The 20,941-nt window shown below is 42.6% G+C and overlaps 1 protein-coding gene across 9 annotated transcripts in view; it reads right to left on the reverse strand.

Moving 5' to 3' along the window:
* FAM49B (family with sequence similarity 49 member B) overlaps window positions 1-20,941 on the reverse strand; it is a 494,888-nt gene that overhangs the window by 34,525 nt on the left and 439,422 nt on the right. For all 9 annotated transcript variants that reach the window (XM_030219138.1, XM_030219177.1, XM_030219154.1 and 6 more), the window contains 2 exons: window positions 14,919-15,055; window positions 8,111-8,188 (listed from right to left, as the gene is read on the reverse strand). In XM_030219138.1, coding sequence (XP_030074998.1) covers window positions 8,111-8,188; window positions 14,919-15,055 — 215 coding nt within the window. The remainder of the gene's footprint in view (window positions 1-8,110; window positions 8,189-14,918; window positions 15,056-20,941) is intronic.

Consider the following 20,941-nt stretch of genomic DNA (forward strand, 5'->3'; position numbering starts at 1 on the left):
GTTTCTTCTTACAATACTCTATCCTCTGCCTTAGACACTCTTGCACCTTTGATGACCCGCCCTGTAAGGCGTACAAAACCCCAACCTTGGCTGACTTCTAATATCCGCTACCTACGTTCCTGTACCCGCTCCGCCGAACGCCTCTGGCGGAAATCTCGGGCCCTTGCTGATTTCTTACACTTTAAGTTCATGCTGACCTCCTTCCAATCTGCTCTTTTACGTGCCAAACAGGATTATTATATCCAACTGACCAACTCTCTTGGCTCTAATCCTCGACTTCTCTTCACCACATTGAACTCTCTCCTCAAGGTGCCCCCTCCCCCAACTCCCCCTTCATTATCTCCTCAGACCCTTGCTGAATTCTTTCACAACAAGGTTCAAAAGATAAACCTTGCTTTCTGTACCTCACCTAGATAGGATTTTATATAGTGCTGGGGAGGAGACGGCTGTCTTGGTACATGTGGGTACTAATGACATAGGAAAATGTGGGAGAGAGGTTCTGGAAGCAAAATTTAGGCTCTTAGGTAGAAAGCTGAAATCCAGATCCTCCAGGGTAGCATTTTCTGAAATGCTACCTGTGCCACGCGCAGGGCCCAAGAGACAGGCAGAGCTCCAGAGTCTCAATGCGTGGATGAGACGATGGTGCAGGGAGGAGGGCTTTAGATTTGTTAGGAACTGGGCAACATTCTGGGGAAGGGGGAGCCTATTCCGAAAGGATGGGCTCCATCTTAACCAGAGTGGGACCAGGCTGCTGGCATCGGCGTTTAAGAAGGAGATAGAGCAGCTTTTAAACTAGAAATGGGGGGAAGGCCGACAGTCGCTCAAAAGAGCATGGTTCGGGATAAGGTATCTTTCAAAGATATCACCATAACAGGGAAGATAGAGTATCCTGATAGTGAGGTTGCAAAAGAGATTGTAGTAGATCGGGTATCTTTAAATAACAATAAAAATCAGACAAAAGATTGCCAATTAATACTGTCAAGTACTAAGCATGATGTACTTAGGAACAACAAACATAGTTTGAAATGTCTATATGCGAATGCCAGGAGCCTAAGAAATAAGATGGGGGAGTTGGAATATATTGCACTAAATGAAAAATTAGATATAATAGGCATCTCTGAGACCTGGTGGAAGGAGGATAACCAGTGGGACACTGTCATACCGGGGTACAAATTATATCGTAGTGATAGGGTGAATCGGATTGGTGGAGGGGTAGCATTGTATATTAACGAGAGCCTTGAATCAAATAGATTGAAAATTCTGCAGGAAACAAAACACTCCTTGGAATCACTGTGGATTGAAATTCCATGTGCAAAGGGGAAAAGGATAGTGATAGGAGTGTACTACCGTCCGCCTGGCCAGGACGAACAGACGGATGCGGAAATGTTAAAGGAAATCAGGGACGCAAACAAACTGGGCAACACAATAATAATGGGGGATTTCAATTACCCGCATATAGACTGGGTTAATGTAACATCTGTACACGCAAGGGACATAAGATTTCTTGATGAAATCAAGGACAGCTTCATGGAACAGCTAGTTCAGGAGCCGACAAGAGAAGGAAAAATACTAGACTTAGTCCTTAGTGGTGCTCATGATCTAGTGCAGGGGGTAACGATACGAGGGCCGCTTGATAACAGTGATCATAATATGATCAGTTTTGATATTGGCATTGAAGGAAGTGAAACTAGGAAATCAAGTACGCTAGCGTTTAACTATAGAAAAGGTGATTACGACAAAATGAGAAAAATGGTGAAAAAAAGACTGAAAGGAGCAGCTCGCAGAGTAAAAAACATGCATCAGGCGTGGATGCTGTTTAAAAACACCATCCTGGAGGTTCAGGACAAATATATTCCACGTATTAGAAAAAAGGGAAAACAGACTAAACGTCAGCCGGCGTGGCTAAACAGTAAGATAAAGGAAATCATTAGAGCCAAAAAACAATCCTTCAGAAAGTGGAGAAGAGAACCAACTGAAAGTAACAGGATAGATCATAAGGAATGCCAAGCCAAATGCAAAGCGGAGATAAGGAGGGCAAAAAAGGACTTTGAGAAGAAATTAGCGTTGGAAGCAAAAATACATAGTAAAAATTTTTTTAGATACATTAAAAGCAGGAAACCGGCCAAAGAGTCGGTTGGGCCGCTGGACGAAAATGGTGTTAAAGGGGCGATCAAGGAGGACAAAGCCGTAGCGGAGAAATTAAATGAATTCTTTGCTTCGGTCTTCACCGAGGAGGATTTGGGGGGGACACCGGTGCCGGAAAGAATATTTGAAGCGGGGGAGTCGGAGAAACTAAACAAATTCTCTGTAACCTTGGAGGATGTAATGGGTCAGTTCAGCAAGCTGAAGAGTAGTAAATCACCGGGACCTGATGGTATTCATCCCAGAGTATTAATAGAACTAAAAAATGAACTTGCGGAGCTACTGTTAGAAATATGCAATCTGTCCCTAAAATCGAGTGTAGTACCGGAAGACTGGAGGGTAGCCAATGTTACTCCGATTTTTAAGAAGGGTTCCAGAGGAGATCCGGGAAATTATAGACCGGTGAGTCTGACGTCGGTGCCGGGCAAGATGGTGGAGGCTATTATTAAGAATAAAATTGCAGAGCATATACAAAAACATGGACTGATGAGACAAAGTCAGCACGGATTTAGTGAAGGGAAGTCTTGCCTCACCAATCTAATGCATTTTTTTGAGGGGGTAAGCAAACATGTAGACAATGGGGAGCCGGTTGATATTGTATATCTGGATTTTCAGAAGGCGTTTGACAAAGTGCCGCACGAAAGACTCCTGAAGAAATTGCAGAGTCATGGAATCGGAGGTAGGGTATTATTATGGATTAAGAACTGGTTGAAAGATAGGAAGCAGAGAGTAGGATTGCGTGGCCAGTATTCTCAGTGGAGGAGGGTAGTTAGTGGGGTCCCGCAGGGGTCTGTGCTGGGTCCGTTGCTTTTTAATGTATTTATAAATGACCTAGAGATGGGAATAACTAGTGAGGTAATTAAATTCGTCAATGACACAAAATTATTCAGGGTCGTCAAGTCGCAGGAGGAATGTGAACGATTACAGGAGGACCTTGCGAGACTGGGAGAATGGGCGTGCAAGTGGCAGATGAAGTTCAATGTTGACAAGTGCAAAGTGATGCATGTGGGTAAGAGGAACCCGAATTATAGCTACGTCTTGCAAGGTTCCGCGTTAGGAGTTATGGATCAAGAAAGGGATCTGGGTGTCGTCGTCGATGATACGCTGAAACCTTCTGCTCAGTGTGCTGCTGCGGCTAGGAAAGCGAATAGAATGTTGGGTGTTATTAGGAAGGGTATGGAGTCCAGGTGTGCGGATGTTATAATGCCGTTGTATCGCTCCATGGTGCGACCGCACCTGGAGTATTGTGTTCAGTACTGGTCTCCGTATCTCAAAAAAGATATAGTAGAATTGGAAAAGGTACAGCGAAGGGCGACGAAAATGATAGTGGGGATGGGACGACTTTCCTATGAAGAGAGGCTGAGAAGGCTAGGGCTTTTCAGCTTGGAGAAGAGACGGCTGAGGGGAGATATGATAGAAGTGTATAAAATAATGAGTGGAATGGATCGGGTGGATGTGAAGCGACTGTTCACGCTATCCAAAAATACTAGGACTAGAGGGCATGAGTTGAAGCTACAGTGTGGTAAATTTAAAACGAATCGGAGAAAATTTTTCTTCACCCAACGTGTAATTAGACTCTGGAATTCGTTGCCGGAGAACGTGGTACGGGCGGTTAGCTTGACGGAGTTTAAAAAGGGGTTAGATAGATTCCTAAAGGACAAGTCCATAGACCGCTATTAAATGGACTTGGAAAAATTCCGCATTTTTAGGTATAACTTGTCTGGAATGTTTTTACGTTTGGGGAGCGTGCCAGGTGCCCTTGACCTGGATTGGCCACTGTCGGTGACAGGATGCTGGGCTAGATGGACCTTTGGTCTTTCCCAGTATGGCACTACTTATGTACTTATGTACCAGCTCTCCCTCCACTAGTCCGTTCCCCTCTCTCTCCTTCCCCTCATTCCCTTTCCTCCTTTCCTCAAGTTACTATTGAGGAAACTACACTTCTCCTTTCTTCCTCAAAATGTACCACCTGTTCCTCTGATCCCATTCCCACCCACCTTCTTAATGCCATTTCTCCTACTCTTATTCCTTTTATCTGTCACATTCTCAACCTCTCACTTTCCACTGTGACTGTCCCTGCTGCCTTTAAACATGCTGTGGTCACACCTCTCCTTAAGAAGCCTTCACTTGACCCTACTTGTCCCTCTAATTACCGACCCATCTCCCTCCTTCCTTTTCTCTCCAAATTACTTGAGCGTGCTGTTCACCGCCGCTGCCTTGATTTTCTCTCCTCACGTGCTATTCTTGACCCATTACAATCTGGTTTTCGCCCTCTCCACTCAACCGAAACTGCGCTTACTAAAGTCTCCAATGACCTATTACTGGCTAAATCCAGAGGTCAATATTCCATCCTCATTCTTCTTGATCTTTCCGCTGCTTTTGACACTGTCGATCACAGCATACTTCTCGATACCCTGTCCTCACTTGGATTCCAGGGCTCTGTCCTTTCCTGGTTCTCTTCCTACCTCTCCCTCCGCACCTTTAGTGTTCACTCTGGTGGATCCTCTTCTACTTCTATCCCTCTGCCTGTCGGCGTACCTCAGGGTTCTGTTCTTGGTCCCCTCCTCTTTTCTATCTACACTTCTTCCCTTGGTTCATTAATCTCATCCCATGGCTTTTCCTACCATCTCTATGCTGATGACTCCCAAATCTACCTTTCTACCCCTGATATCTCACCTTGAATCCAAACCAAAGTTTCAGCGTGCTTGTCTGACATTGCTGCCTGGATGTCTCAACGCCACCTGAAATTAAATATGACCAAAACCGAGCTTCTCATTTTCCCCCCCAAACCCACCTCCCCGCTCCCCCCGTTTTATTTCTGTTGATGGCTCTCTCATTCTCCCTGTCTCCTCAGCTCGAAACCTTGGGGTCATCTTTGACTCTTCTCTCTCCTTCTCTGCTCATATCCAGCAGACCGCCAAGACCTGTCGTTTCTTTCTTTACAACATCCGTAAAATCCGCCCCTTTCTTTCCGAGCACTCTACCAAAACCCTCATCCACACCCTTGTCACCTCTCGTTTAGACTACTGCAATCTGCTTCTTGCTGGCCTCCCACTTAGTCACCTCTCCCCTCTCCAGTCGGTTCAAAACTCTGCTGCCCGTCTGATCTTCCGCCAGGGTCGCTTTACTCATACTACCCCTCTCCTCAAGACCCTTCACTGGCTCCCTATCCGTTTTCGCATCCTGTTCAAACTTCTTCTACTAACCTATAAATGTATTCACTCTGCTGCTCCCCAGTATCTCTCCACACTCGTCCTTCCCTACACCCCTTCCCGTGCACTCCGCTCCATGGATAAATCCTTCTTATCTGTTCCCTTCTCCACTACTGCCAACTCCAGACTTCGCGCCTTCTGTCTCGCTGCACCCTACGCCTGGAATAAACTTCCTGAGCCCCTACGTCTTGCCCCATCCTTGGCCACCTTTAAATCTAGACTGAAAGCCCACCTCTTTAACATTGCTTTTGACTCGTAACCACTTGTAACCACTCGCCTCCACCTACCCTCCTCTCTTCCTTCCCGTTCACATTAATTGATTTGATTTGCTTACTTTATTTATTTTTTGTCTACTAGATTGTAAGCTCTTTGAGCAGGGACTGTCTTTCTTCTATGTTTGTGCAGCGCTGCGTATGCCTTGTAGCGCTATAGAAATGCTAAATAGTAGTAGTAGTAGTAGTAGTAGTAGTGGTTTCCCTAGTTTTCACTAAGCCATCTCCTCTCTCAATTCCTAACACAGCTACCTCTGAAAGTTTTTAACATGCTAGGGTTGATACCATAGCATAATGGTTAGCACTGATCTCTTTGGCATGATGCAAGTTATTAGGGCAAGTGTTAGCAGTAAATTTGAGAGACTGAGATCATACTCCACATACCCAAGCTTAGGAATGAGGTTCATTGTGATTTTACCATGTCAAAAATTGACTGTGGTTAGAAGCAATATTTTTAGGGGGAAAGCTAAGCAGAAGAGGAAGCCACTGCTTGCTCTGGTAGTGGTAGCATGGAATGTTGATACTATTTGGGTTTCTGCCAGGTACTTGTGACCTAGATAGGTCACTATTGGAAACAGGATACTGGGCTAGATGGACCAGTGATCTGACCCAGTATGGCTATTCTTATGTTCTTATGAAGGCCATGATCTTGAAAATGATCAAATGCTTACTTAAATGTACTGTGGTTTAGACATCACCTCTGCTCAAGAGAACAACCAAAGGATTTGTTTTTTAAATTTAATTTAAATGTAAGAATTTATTAGACTGCCCTTCTGGCAAGACAAGTCCATGACAGTAGTTTACATGCTAAAAAAAGTGAAACATATAGCATAGTAATAAAGGCTAAAATCTGGTTAGAATGAGTCATTTAATACATTAACACGTAGCAGCAAAACTTTAGAGGACAGACAGTGTCAACATAAAAGGGAAAGCAGATCAACAGTGGAAGACTTCCACTATTTTCCCTTCATTTTTATGTACTTTCATTTCATGCAAGGTTCCATGTTAGGAGTCACGGACCAAGAAAGGGATCTAGGTGTCGTCATTGATGATATGTCGAAACCTTCTGCTCAGTGTGCTGCTGCAGCTAAGAAAGCAAATAGAATGATAGGTATTATTAGGAAAGGAATGGAAAACAAAAATGAGGATGTTATAATGCCTTTGTATCGCTCCATGGTGCGACTGCACCTCGAATATTGTGTTCAATTCTGGTTGCCGTATCTCAAAAAAGATACAGTGGAATTAGAAAAGGTGCAGAGAAGGGCGACGAAAATGATAAAGGGGATGGGACAACTTCCCTATGAGGAAAGGCTAAAGCTTAGAGAAAAGGTGGCTGAGGGGAGATATGATAGAGGTCTATAAATTACTGAGTGGAGTTGAACGGGTAGATGTGAAGCGTCTGTTCACGCTTTCCAAAAATACTAGGACTAGGGGGCATGCGATGAAGCTACAATATAGTAAATTTAAAACGAATCGGAGAAAATGTTTCTTCACTCAACGTGTAATTAAACTCTGGAATTCGTTGCCAGAGAATGTGGTAAAGGCGGTTAGCTTAGCGGAGTTTAAAAAAGGTTTGGACAGCTTCCTAAAGGGAAGATTGTAAGCTCTTTGAGCAGGGACTGTCTTTCTTCTATGTTTGTGCAGCGCTGCGTACGCCTTGTAGCGCTATAGAAATGCTAAATAGTAAATAGTAGTAGTAAAGTCCATAGACCGTTATTAAATGGACTCGGGGAAAATCCACTATTTCTGGGATAAGCAGTATAAAATGTTTTGTACTTTTATGGGATCTTGCCAGGTATTTGTGATCTGGATTGGCCACTGTTGGAAAACAGGATGCTGGGCTTGATGGACCTTTGGTCTTTCCCAGTATGGCAATACTTATGTACTTAACATCATATATTCTCTGGTGCAAAAAAACTGTGTCATCAAGACCCTATGAACACATTTCCAGCTACTAGGCAACCTGTGTCTTAACCATGGAAAGACTGAGCATTTGGTAAAAGGCAGCAGGAATTTAAGGCCCTTGAAGAGCATGTCAATGGATCATATCAACAACTGAAATGCTGCCATTCATATATTTCAAACCTAAGCTTATTCAACCAATTTCTGTTCAGTGCATCTAGGAACACTGATTTACTTCCTTAGTGGTAGATTTATTACTTTGAAACATGAAAGCAACTAATTTAATTTTTAGGATTTGTATCTAAGTGTGGTCCTGTTGGTGGCAAATGAATGTTGAAGTCTTAAGTCTTTTTGATCATCTGCATTTATAATTCTGTACGTTAACCTGACTAAATCTTTTCATTAAGTATTTGGGCAAAACAATATGTACGCTGAGGTAGTGATTGGATACTTCGGTAACTTAGAATAGAGCCCCAAAATGTTAGCAAGTATTCAATTAATTAACGTTCAGAACTTCATAAAGAAAAAAGTGGAACAGAATGCCTCAATTATCATTTGTTACCCTATTATGAAGATACTTACTGGAACATTGTTAATCCTCATACGGCTCAAGGTTCTTCTGTAATAGCTAAAATCATTCTGAATAGCAGGATTTGTCATCTTAAAAAAAAGGATCAGGAGATGAGTATCAAACATGTATAAATGTAACTGAATGACGATTTTCGAGGCAGGTACTAACATGATTGCCCAGTGCAGTAGAAATGTTTTCACTGATCTGTAGCAATCTTATTTTCAAGTTGAGTCAATATCCATGCCAAGGTGATACAGAACTGTAACTAAATACTCTAGCACTGCACCTTTTTAAAGCTCAGAATTTTTTTTTGAGGATTTATATTTTGCCTTAACTTGAAAGCAGATTACAACATTCATTACCATCACACACAGTATTACAAAATTACAAATGGTCTGATAATATACAACCAACCCATCCCAACCCTACTTTCCAATTCTCCCAACTGCAGCTCTAACCTAATAAAACTTCTTTAAATCCCTTAAAATGTTCAAACCACCAGGTTTTTAATCTCTTTCTAAAATCTCTATAGGAAGTCTGCTGTCAAACATCCAGTGATAGAGAGTTTAGAATTATGGGGCCCTCTTCTGTAATGGTCTTTTTTCTTGTTTCAAACAAACAAATATCTTTTAGAGGTGGTAACTGAAGACATATCTACCTACAACACAAGTAACATTTGGGAACATACAAAGACATGAAAAGTGAAATAGATTTGTGACATCCCATTTAATATTTTAAAAACCATTGAACACTAATTTAAATAAAATTCAAGCTTTCACTGGAAGCTGGTGTAAAGCATACACAAATGGAGTGGCTCAGACCATCCTTTTCACCACGAATATCATTTCTGTTGCTCTATTTTGAAAAGCCTGCAGCCTATGGAGATGTTTAGTTGATAATTACACCACTGCTATATTACAATAATCCAAATATAGTTGCTTGAACAACTTACTGCAGGCTTTCAGTCTTCAAATATGGACTAATCTGGCGGAGAACCCTCGATACCCCAAAATCACCTTTATCATCAATCCTAGAGTCTCCATAGTTAATCTGGAATGTAAAATAACTTCCAAGATATTGATCTCTCTAGAAAGCATTACAGGTACCCAGATAGTAATGGATTAATCACAGGACCCTTTTCATTATTTCCACCTATCCACAAAACATTAGCTTTTTCTGTGTTTTAATTTATAACCATTCCTTTCCATACAATTCAATATTTTATCAAATTAGTTGGACATGTATGCATAGGTTTCCATAAGTGAGTTATCCCGGTAGGTTGTCCAGGACTGACACTATTGTGGCTATGTTCCGTTGGGAGGGTATTTGCAAAGTCTAGCATACTGGACGTCAAGGACTTCAAGTATAGGCTCATGTACAGCTGGTAGGCCTTGGATGCAGGAAATAAGCATTGAGGCCTGAAATAAACTCTTTCCTTCCAAAAGAGTCCAGAGTCCTAGCCTCTATGCCTGTTTACTTAGTGTTATAAATTGATCCATATTTCAGTTACCTGTTATTGTTTGCTGATTGCACTTTTTATGTTTCACTATTCAATTTTTAAGACAATAAACAATTTTCAGTTTGTTGACTCTGATGTCTGGACTGATAAAGAATCCTGGTGGTTTGTGTGTTGGGTCTGTGAGTGCTTTCTAGGAACTGTGGGTCCACTGGGAATGTGGCCCTAGTAACCCAGAACTCACTGGGGATAACTGGAGAGCGGGAGACTCGCCCAGAGGCACTTGTGACCCAGTCGGTGGGAGGAGGGTGCTAGTGTAGAGTACAAGCAGCAGGTGCAAGCGGATCTGTGCTGGGGAGAGACCCTCTAAGGTGTCGCAGGGTAACCCCAGGCGGGTGACTAGGCGTTTTGTGACACCAAATAAATCTAACTAAACTGGATGGTCAGACTTGGAGAAAACATTCAAGTCAACAGCACATCTGCCCAATTACTTCATTTCCTAGAGTTTCAGGAAAGAGAAAAATTCTACATAAAATCTTGTGCAAATACCTGTGTTAAAGATACTGTGGCACATTTGTCCAACAGCATTAGATTCTAACCAGTAAACATTTCACTTCAGCAAAGGAAAAATTATGTTTTACCTAATATTTTCTTTCCTTTAGTCACAGCATATGAATCCATGGACTGATAGGTTATGTCTGTCTACCACCACGTAAAGATAGAAAGCACAACTGAACTCTGTCTTATAAGACGGTGAGGCTTCAGGTCAGATAGTATTCCTCGTTAGCAAAGCAGAGGGGAACATTAAACAACACATTACCAATTTTCTCCTTATTCACAGAATAAACAGGAAGAAAAACATTCTAAACACAAGGACAATGAAAACATTCAGCAGTAACCCTAACAAAGAATTATCCAGAAAGTGCAATAGGGTGGGATTCTGAATTCATATGCTGTGAATAAAGGAAAGAAAATGATCAGGTAAGACAATTTTTTCCTTCCTTGTCATCAGTAGCATATGAATCCAAAGACTGATGAGATGTAGCAAAGCAGAACTCAATCGGGGTGGAAAGAAGCAAGAGCAGCAGAAAGAACCAAAGAATGCCTCTGATCTAGCTATGACATCTACCCAATAATGACTCGCAAAGGTGTGCAAGGAGGTCCACGCAGCCAACCTACAACATTTCTTCTAACGAAAAACTGTGAGATTCTGTCCATGAGATGGCAAGACCTCTAGGAGGTGTTTGCTTTCAAATGCAAAAGAGACTGCTTACATGACAGAAGATAAGTGAAAGTAATGGATTCCTTAATCCATCGTGCAATGGTAGCTTTAGAAGCAGGCTGACCCTTCTGGGACCACTAAAAAGAACAAAAAGGTAGTCTCAACAGTGGACGTTATTAGTGACCTCCAAAGCACGTATAAGAATGTGGCGTACATCAAGGAAATACAACAAGGCATAATCCTTTTCACAGATCTCTTTCCTAAATGAGGGAAGAAACAAAGTCTGGTTAATGTGGAAAGTCAAAATGACCTTTGGTAAGAAGGAAGGCACTGTCCTAAGAGGAACACCTGCTTCCATAAAGAAAAGAAAAGGGTCTCTACAAGATAAGGCTTGCAGCTCCAAAAGCCTCCTATTAGATTGTAAGCTCTTTGAGCAGGGACTGTCTTTCTTCTATGTTTGTGCAGCTCTGCGTACGCCTTGTAGCGCTATAGAAATGCTAAATAGTAGTAGTAGAAGTTGAATTTTTACCAGATATTCAACCAAAAATTAAAAAAAATAAAATGCCACAATACATGAGCTTTTAAGCACAAAATTTATTTCTTGCTGGCATAATTATTCTGAGGAAACAAAACCAATAACTGCCAGCACTGACCTGGTTGGTTTTTAGAAGTTGCAGTCTGCTGGTACAAAACCTGCTAGCTCATGATTCTAACATACCTAGGCTGTACTTTGTTTATATGCATTTTTCTTTTCTCTCCTCCTCCATTTTCCCTAATGGGAATGAAGGATGAGATGTTTGCAACAGTGCAAACCACTTCTAACTAATGTCAAATATGACATCAAATACCAAGACCATCAGGCCCATCCAATATACCTCAACACACTTCCAAAAACTGGGTGGTGGTTCTGTTGAGCTAGTTCTATGCAATCAGAAATTTTCTACATAAAAACACAAGTTAAACTGAATTCAGAAAAACAAGATGGCTATGTTACCATAACCTTCATGTTGGGTGCCTATATATATTTTTTAATTTATGAAAAAACATAAAAAAACAATATGCTACATATTACATACTGTGACTTCAGTACATGGCCTTTTAACAAAATACATTTTCTACAAAAACAACCTTCCCAATTCACAATACCCTCCCCCCTTAATCCTTCAAACCTTAATGACCCTGGTTTTGCCCCCAGGGAAAAGGTCTGCAGTTTATACAGTCTCTGGGATGTGGTCTAATATAGTAAATGATGGCAGATAAAGATTTGAACAGTCCATCCAGTCTGCCCAACAAGATAAACTCATTTTATATGGTATGTAATATTTCATATGTATATCCGAGTTTGATGCCTTTCTCAGGGCACAGACCGTAGAAGTCCGCCCTGCACTGGTTTTATTCTCCAAATATCGGCGTTGTCACCCAATGTCTGCTAAGATTCCATAGATCCATTCCTTCTAAACAGGATTCCTTTGTGTTTATCCCACCCATGTTTGAATTCCATTACCGTTTTCATCTCCACCACCTCCTGCGGGAGGGCATTCCACGTATCCACCACACTCTCCGTGAAAAAATACTTCCTGACATTACTCCTGAGTCTGCCCCCCTGCAACCTCAATTCATGTCCTCTAGTTCTACCACTTTCCTGTCAACGGAAAAGGTTCGTATGCGTATTAATACCTTTCAAATATTTGAACGTCTGTATCATGCCACCCCTGTTTCTCCTTTCCTCCAAGGTATACATGTTCAGGTCGGCACGTCTCTCCTTGTACGGTTTGCAATGCAAATCCCATACCATTTTCGTAGCTTTTCTTTGCACCGCTTCCAGTCTTTTTACATCTTTAGCCAGATACGGCCTCCAAAACTGAACACAATAATCCAAGTGGGGCCTCACCAATGGCTTGTAGAGGGGCATCAACACATCCTTTCTTCTGCTAGTTATACCCCTCTTTACGCAGCCTAGCATCCTTCTAGCCATGGCCGTCGCCTTGTCACATTGTTTCTTCACCGTCATATCCTCCGACACCAATGCCCCAAGGTCTCTCTCCTGAGTCGAGCTTGCTAATCTCTCCCCTCTTATTCGGTATCTCTCTTTTGGGTTTCCACACCCCAAGTGCATCACTCTGCACTTCTTGACATAAAATTTTAACTATCAAAAACCATGAAAATTTACCATAAAAACTATCATAGTGCAATATTTGAAAAACGAAATTTTTTAATATAATTTTTATAATATGCAAGTGGTGTTCAGTGACTGAGTAACTATCACTGGGCTGACTGGCAGTCCTTGAATGTGTTTATACCCAACAGTACATTATCGCACTGTCACCATCCACCTACCTATGACGTTATACTATTGTTACTGCTGATAATGCTGGAATCCCTATGCGAGTCAAAATATCAAGTAATGGAACATCACATAGAATTGAACACTTATCTTTGTGCTGTGTGGATAGATTCAGCAGTAACTAGTGAAAGTCCCAGTCACTTCAATAACGTGCAGTGAAACTTGACTTGTAGAACTTCTGAACCGGTTCCCTGTTGTAATGTCTCCTAGGTTCCCTACATGCAGGCATGTTTCGCCATAGCTTCATCAGGGGAACACCATCCTTCAAGCGGGAACAGCTCAATCTCCTCTCTCTCGTCCGGCACGCCGGTGTATGCGCAGTAGTATGCAGCGGATGAGAGAGAGAAGAGATTGAGTTGTTCCCGCCTGAAGAATGGTGTTCCCCTGATGACGCTATGGCAAAACATGCCTGCATGTAGGGAACCTAGGAGACATTACAACAGGGAACCGGTTCAGGAGTTCTACAAATCAAGTTTCACTGCACGTTATTGAAGTGACTGGGACTTTCACTAGTTACAGCTGAATCTATCCACACAGCACAAAGATAAGTGTTCAATTCTATGTGATGTTCCATTACTTGATATTTTGACTCGCATAGGGATTCCAGGATTATCAGCAGTAACAATAGTATAACGTCATAGGTAGGTGGATGGTGACAGTGCGATAATGTACTGTTGGGTATAAACACATTCAAGGACTGCCAGTCAGCCCAGTGATAGTTACTCAGTCACTGAACACCACTTGCATATTATAAAAATTATATTAAAAAATTTCGTTTTTCAAATATTGCACTATGATAGTTTTTATGGTAAATTTTCATGGTTTTTGATAATTTTATACAACTTAGAAGAAAAATCGAAGGATTATTTATAACCCAGAAGTGTTTGCTATTAATTTTTAACTGCCAGACCCTCAACCATTCTTCTAACTTTCGGAGATCCCTTCTCATCGTTTCTACTCCTTCCAGGGTATCCATACTATTGGCTATCTTCGTGTCATCCGCAAAAAGGCAAACCTTTCCTTCCAACCCTTCAGCAATATCTCTCACAAATATATTAAACAAAATGGGCCCCAGCACAGACCCCTGAGGAACCCCAGTGCTCACCATCCTTTCCTCCGAGCGGATTCCATTTACCACCACCTTCTGCCACCTGTCGGTCAACCAGTTTTCTATCCAGTTCACCACTTTCGGTCCTAAGTTCAGCCCTTTCAGCTTATTCACGAGTTTTCTGTAGGGGACCGTATCAAAGGCTTTGCTGAAATCCAAGTAGATTACATCTAGCGCACAGCCTTCATCCAATTCTGTTGCCACCCAGTCAAAGAAGTCAATGAGATTCATTTGGCAGGATTTTCTAGCCATTTATCATAATCATCCCATATTTTCTGGGTGCCTATAAATTTATTTAACTGCCAGTATAATTACAAAGCTTCCTCGTACTATCAAATAACTACACCATAGACTATACATATGAAGAAATACATTATCATCAAGCAGCCATGTTTTCACAAGCTTCTCCTTTTACTTCTGACTTGTTTTCCTTACACCTTATGGCTTCCAGCTTATATTGGAACTAGCCTTTACGAAGTTTCAGCACTACCCCATAGCCCTGAACCCAGATCTTCTGCACACCATGTGCACAACTGCTAATGAACCACCATGCCTGCTCTTTCACCTTTTCAATTTCTGTGTACTAATCAACTAAAAACTCATTTCTTATGCTTACAAGAGCAACATTCTCATGGTTTTCTGAATTCTACTTTCCTATTTACAATTATGTGACAGATTATTTGATTTACCTTAAGCTCATCAAATCGGAGTGTGAAGTGAAGAATTTCTGCAAACTGCTTAGCAAGAGCCTGCTCTCGCTCCAGATGCTGTGTTGGAGAGTAAGGTGTGCTTGTTAAAGCTCCTAGAAGACCACGCAATGCTGCCTCTATACAAAGACAAAATAAAACACTACATCTTAATTCTCCAATATATAATATAGATTTCTACAATTTGAGGACATCAACTGGATTATGGTTTAACAGGAAAATTATGTGTAAGATAAACATACTTGTAAAATGCCTTATATAACTGGAGCAATCTTTATTAACAATATCAACACGCCTGTATAAATATTGCAGTATAAATGTACCTCTCGCAAAGAGCTGATCTCATGCTTTGAAGTACAAACAACATAAATGCAGTAACAGTATAAATCTGAGTTGTCTATAATGACTGAGATGTCACAGCTGACATGACATATACTACACAAAATCAATCACATAGCACTGTGATGTGGCAATTTGCCATCACATTTAAAAGAACTGTTGTCAATATTGACCTGCACACTTTGGTAGACATCTACTCAGCCTGGAAAAGGTGATATTATACATACCCGATAATCTCCTTTATTTGAACCCTGCTGAACCAGGTCAGGCATATACGTTATACATTCCAACAGAATCTGGAGATAGGGCAATCTGTGCTCCCTTTTAGTGAAGTGCAGCAGGTGAACTTATCAGGAATTTTTGTGACACAGCTTGTCATTCTTTTTTTTTTTTAATGCTTCAGAAGCAGCAAACTCGGGCAGCTGTCACCCTCAGTCTCATGTACCAGCCATCTGCCTTGCCTGTGCAGAGACTAAAAAAATTGTCTGAGACCATTCCTTGAGTTTTCTACAACCACTAGGACTTCAGTGGGCAGGATTTCTGCACTGATCTGGCAGTACGTAAGAAAAGGAAATCAGGTATGTATAATTTTCTCTTTCTGTGTGCTGTCAGCCTAGTTCATATGGGATGTACCCAAGCTTGTTTGGGTGCAGTTTGTGGCAGCTTTGAGGATAGGTGCCCAAAGGCAGCCTTCTTCCCAGCTGATGTTTTGAAAATGAGTGCAAGGTTACTCAAGTGGCTGCCTTCTAAATATCCACTGGTGAAACATGCCTAGACTTCACCCAGGAGGTTGCCTGAGCACTTATAGAAAGGGTCTTTAACAGGGTAGGAACTCCGCACTGCAGTGAAACATATGCTGCCAAAATTGTCCCTTTAAATCATCTGCATATATTTTTGGAGGCCATTTTTCCTTTCCTTGATCCTTCCATTAAGGCAAAGAGCCTGTGTTTTGTTTAAAACGCTCTGAAGCCTTCAGGTAATATCCATGTGCTCTCCCTCATTCAAAAGATGTAGTTCCTACCACAGGGAGGAACAGCCTAATGGTTAATGCAGTGACCTGAGAACCAGGAGAACCAGGTTTGATTCCCACAACAGCTCCCTGTGACTCTGGTCAAGTCACTTAACCCTCCATTACCAAAGGTACAAAATAAGTACTTGTATATAATATGTAAATCATTTTGATTGTAACCACAGAAAGGTGGTATTTCAAATCTCATCCCCTTTTCAGCCTTTTAAATCCAAATAAACCAATGCGTTAACATATGTGGTTGAGACACCCTGTTAGAGAGAAAGGAAAGAACTGGCCTTAACAGAACACAGCTTGCAGCTCAGAAACATACTTGGCTGAACAGACTACCAGCAGGAGAACTCTAAGAAAAGACTGGTTTGGATTAGAGGCTCGAACAGAGGTATACCACCATTGGGTATATCAAGGGCCCAGCGGCATACTAAGGGCGGGGCGGTGGGAGCGGCATACCAAGGGGGGGGGGGGGGGGGGGGGGCGGTCCGCTCAGGGTGCACGCTGTTGGAGGGGTGCAGAGAACAGCTGTGCACCTGTCGGCTCCGCTGGTTCCCTGCTCCCTCTGACCCGGAACAGGTTACTTCCTGTTCCAGGGCAGAGGGACAAGGGAGCCAGCGGAACCGAGAGCCGCGTGGCTGCTCCCAGCAGTCAAGAATGCACCCGGGGGGGGGGGGGGGGGGGGGGGGGGGGGGGGTGCGCATTGGTGATCCGCCCTGGGTGGCAGCTGACCTAGGATTATCACTGCAAGGGCCAAATCTGTATGACATCTCTCCGAACCATGTGTGAAAAGTGGTGCAACCTGTTTCCCTTGTACTGTGGTTCCTATCGGAGGCTAACACTGTGATTTGTACCATGAAGTTAAAGGACAAACATTATTTAGACCTCTGTAAAAATCCTAGGATGTCTGAAGGGAAAGAATGTGTTCCTCTTCACACCACATCTCAAATATAGCATAAGAGTTGATCTAGTAGGGAAAGTGGATAGGGGAAGGAGCTGCATGCTTAAAGGACAAGGCATTTCTCAATATACAAAACAGAATGCATTTGGAAATGCTCACATCCTTGAGGATACCCCTCCCCCCCCCCCCCCCAATGAAGTTTGAAGGTAGACTGCTTGAGATGGATATCATTGACTCACTGGTCAACAGTGTTGTGGTTCCGCATGGGAAAATATTTGTCATCTCGCCTTCAGTTCATTAGAATCCAAAGTGGCTCCAGCTTAAAAATTAAAGAAGACCACTGCTTTAGCCTTTCTCTTTAATCATTTTGATCAGCCTTCTCTGTACCTTTTCCAGTTTCACTACAACTTTTTCGAGATGTGGCAACCAGAATTGCACACAGTAGTCAAAGGGCTGTCCCACCATGGAGCCATACAGAGGCATTATGATATTCTTTGTTTTATTCACCCTGATATTTAAAGATAGACTACAAACAAATTTCAGAGTACATTTCTCAGCTACTCATTCTTTATACTCCCACAAATTTCTTACATCTTTCCTCTACCTCAGTCTTTCAGTTAAACATCACTCGTGACATTTTTTGCTTATTCTGGCCTTCACCTCTGGAATTCTCTCCCGTGTGACCTCAGACTCGAAACCTCCTAATAATTTCAGGTACAAACTCAGATTGTGAGTCCTCCTGGGACAGAGAAATATCCAGAGTACCTGAATGTAACTTACCTTGAGCTACTACTGAAAAAGGTGTGAGCAAAATCTAAATAAATAAATAAAAGCTATTAAAAACCAGGCTAACTCGAACTTTCAGCACCTAGCGTCCCAGTGCTTGCTCTGGTCTTTTCTTTCCTCCCCACTTTTAGCTCTACTATTGATTTGTTTCAATTATGTAAACTGCCTAGTGGTACTTTTATAGAGTGATCTGCGATATAACAAGAGATAATAAATAATTCCTAACATTCTCTTTGCTATTTTGGTTACAGATGCACATACAGCAGATTTCAACATACTGTCCACAATGACACCCCGATCCTTTTCCTGGATGTTGACTCCTAATGGAGAACTTAGCATCATGTAGCTGTAAAGCGAAGATACCTGTAGCAGGTATTCTCTAAGAACAGCAGGCTTTATATTCTCACAAGTGGGTGATGCCGACTCATGTCGCCCGGTCCGAGACTTATGAAAAGCATACACAGAGCTTTGTAGAGTGCGAGACATGCTCCACCGCGCATGCGCAAGTGCTTTCCCGCCCGCCACGAGTACGTGGTCTCCTCAGTTTTATACTAGAGCAAAAAAAGGTAAAAATAAAAAAAAGGAGACAACTCCAAGGGGCGTTAGGAGGGATTGTGAGAATAAAGCCTGCTGTCCTCGGAGAATACCTGCTACAGGTAAATATCTTCACTTTCTCCGAGGACAAGCAGGCTTATAGTTTCTCACAAGTGGGGAATCCCTAGCATCTAGGCCCACTAAAAACAACAAACATTGGTCAATTAGACCTCGGAACAGCAAGAATGGAACGCAGATTAACCTGAAACTATATACAATCTGAATGAGAGTGCAGCCTGGAATAAAGTAAAACAGGCCTAGGAGGGTGGAGTTGGATTCTAGACCCCAAACAGGTTCTGCAACACTGTCTGCACGAACCAACTGTTGCGCTGGGTAACCTGCTAAAGACACTAGTGTGATGTGAATGTTTAGACTGAAGACCATGTCGTAGCTTTGCAAATTTCTTCAATGGAGGCGGACCTCAAGTATGCTACTGACGCAACCATGGCTCTGACACTATGAGCTGTGATAGGACCCTCTAGGGCCAGCCCAGTATGGGCTCAAGTGAAGAAAATGAAAACTGCCATCCAATTAGAAATAGAGCATTTTCTGATCCTGTTGGGATCAAAAGAAATAAAAATTTGGATGGACTGTCTGTGGGGCCTGGTCCGCACCATGTAGTAGGCTAATGCTCTCTTGCAACTCAAGGTGTGGAGGAGTGGCCTAGTGGTTAGGGTGGTGGACTTTGGTCCTGGGGAACTGAGGAACTGAGTTCGATTCCCACTTCAGGCACAGGCAGCTCCTTGTGACTCTGGGCAAGTCACTTAAACCCTCCATTGCCCCATGTAAACCGCATTGAGCCTGCATGAGTGAGAAAGCGCGGGGTACAAATGTAACAAAAAAAAAAAAAGGTGTGAAAGGACAATCAACTAGTTCAGATAGAATTTTGACATCACCTTCGTCAGAAACTTAGGGTGCATGCGGAGAACTACTCTGTTGTGATGAAACTTAGTATAAGGTACATCCACCACTAAGGCCTGAAAGCTCACTGACTCTACGAGCTGAAGTAACAGCCACCAAGAAAACAATCTTCCAGGTCAAGTACTTCAGATGGCAAGAATTCAGTGGCTCAAAAAGAGCTTTCATCAGCTGGATGAGAAAGACGTTCAGATCCCATGACACTGGTGGAGGTTTGACAAAGAGCTTTGACAAAAGGAAACCTCTCATGAAGCAAACAACTAGAGGCTGTCCAGCAATGGGCTTACCCTCTACACATTGATAAGCACTAATTGCACTAAGGTGAACCCTTATGGTGTTGGTCTTGAGACCAGACTCTGATAGGTGTAGAAGGTAGTCAAGCAGGATCTCTGTAGGGCAAGTAAGGGGATTTAGGGCCTTGCTCTCACAACAGACAGCAAACATCCTCCATTGAAGAATAACACCTCTTAGAGGAGTCTTCCTGGAAGCCAGAAATACCCAGGAGACACCTTCTGAAAGACCCACGGAAGCAAATTCTAGGCTCTGAACATCCAAGCTGAGACAGCTAGAGATTGGAGGTTGGGATGTAGAAGAAACCCCTTGTTCAGTGTGATGAGGGTCGGAAAACACTCCAATCTCCATAGTTCTTCGGAGGATAACTCTGGAAGTAGAGGGAATCATATCTGCTGTGGCCAGTACAGCACAATCAGAATAATGGTTCTGCAGTCTTGATTGAGTTTCAACAAATTCCTCCCAACTAGTGATATGGGAGGATACGCATACAAGACCTATCTGACGCTAGTCTGTCGTGGGCCTGAAGCCTGGAACAGAACTGAGGGACCTTGTAGTTTATCTGAGTGGCAAAAAGATCCACCAAGGGAGTGCCCCATGCTCGAAGATCTTGCTGGATATGCCCATACTGAGAGACCACTCGTGTAGTTGCATTATCCTGCTCAGTCTATCGGCCAGGGTATTGTTTTTGCACACCAGATAAATGGCTCGAAGAACATACGATGTTGACGAGCCCAATGCCACATCCAGACGGCCTCCAAACACAGAGGGCACGATCTGGTGCCCCCATACTTGTTGGTATGATACATTGAAACGTAACTGATTGTATGAGTACAATTTTAAGACAGCCAATTTCTGAAAGCCTTTCGAGCGTTCCAGATCGCCCAAAGCTCCAGGAGATTCATCTCAAGATTCGTTTACTGGGTGTAGCAAACATCTTGGGTTTGAAGCCCACCTACATAAGCCCCTATCACAGGAGAGATGCATCCACTGGTAGCACGTCTTGTGGCTGAGGAATTTGGAATGAAAGTCCTAGAGTCAAATTGGATCGAATGATCCACAAGCTCTGGGGACACTTGGATAACATCTTCCAGGCTCCCTGTGGCTTGATACCACTGAGATGCCAGGGGACATGAGCTGATCTCATGTGAAGGTGTG

The sequence above is a fragment of the Microcaecilia unicolor genome, chromosome 1 (genome assembly GCF_901765095.1).
Source record: "Microcaecilia unicolor chromosome 1, aMicUni1.1, whole genome shotgun sequence".
In the NCBI taxonomy this organism is placed as follows: domain Eukaryota; kingdom Metazoa; phylum Chordata; class Amphibia; order Gymnophiona; family Siphonopidae; genus Microcaecilia; species Microcaecilia unicolor.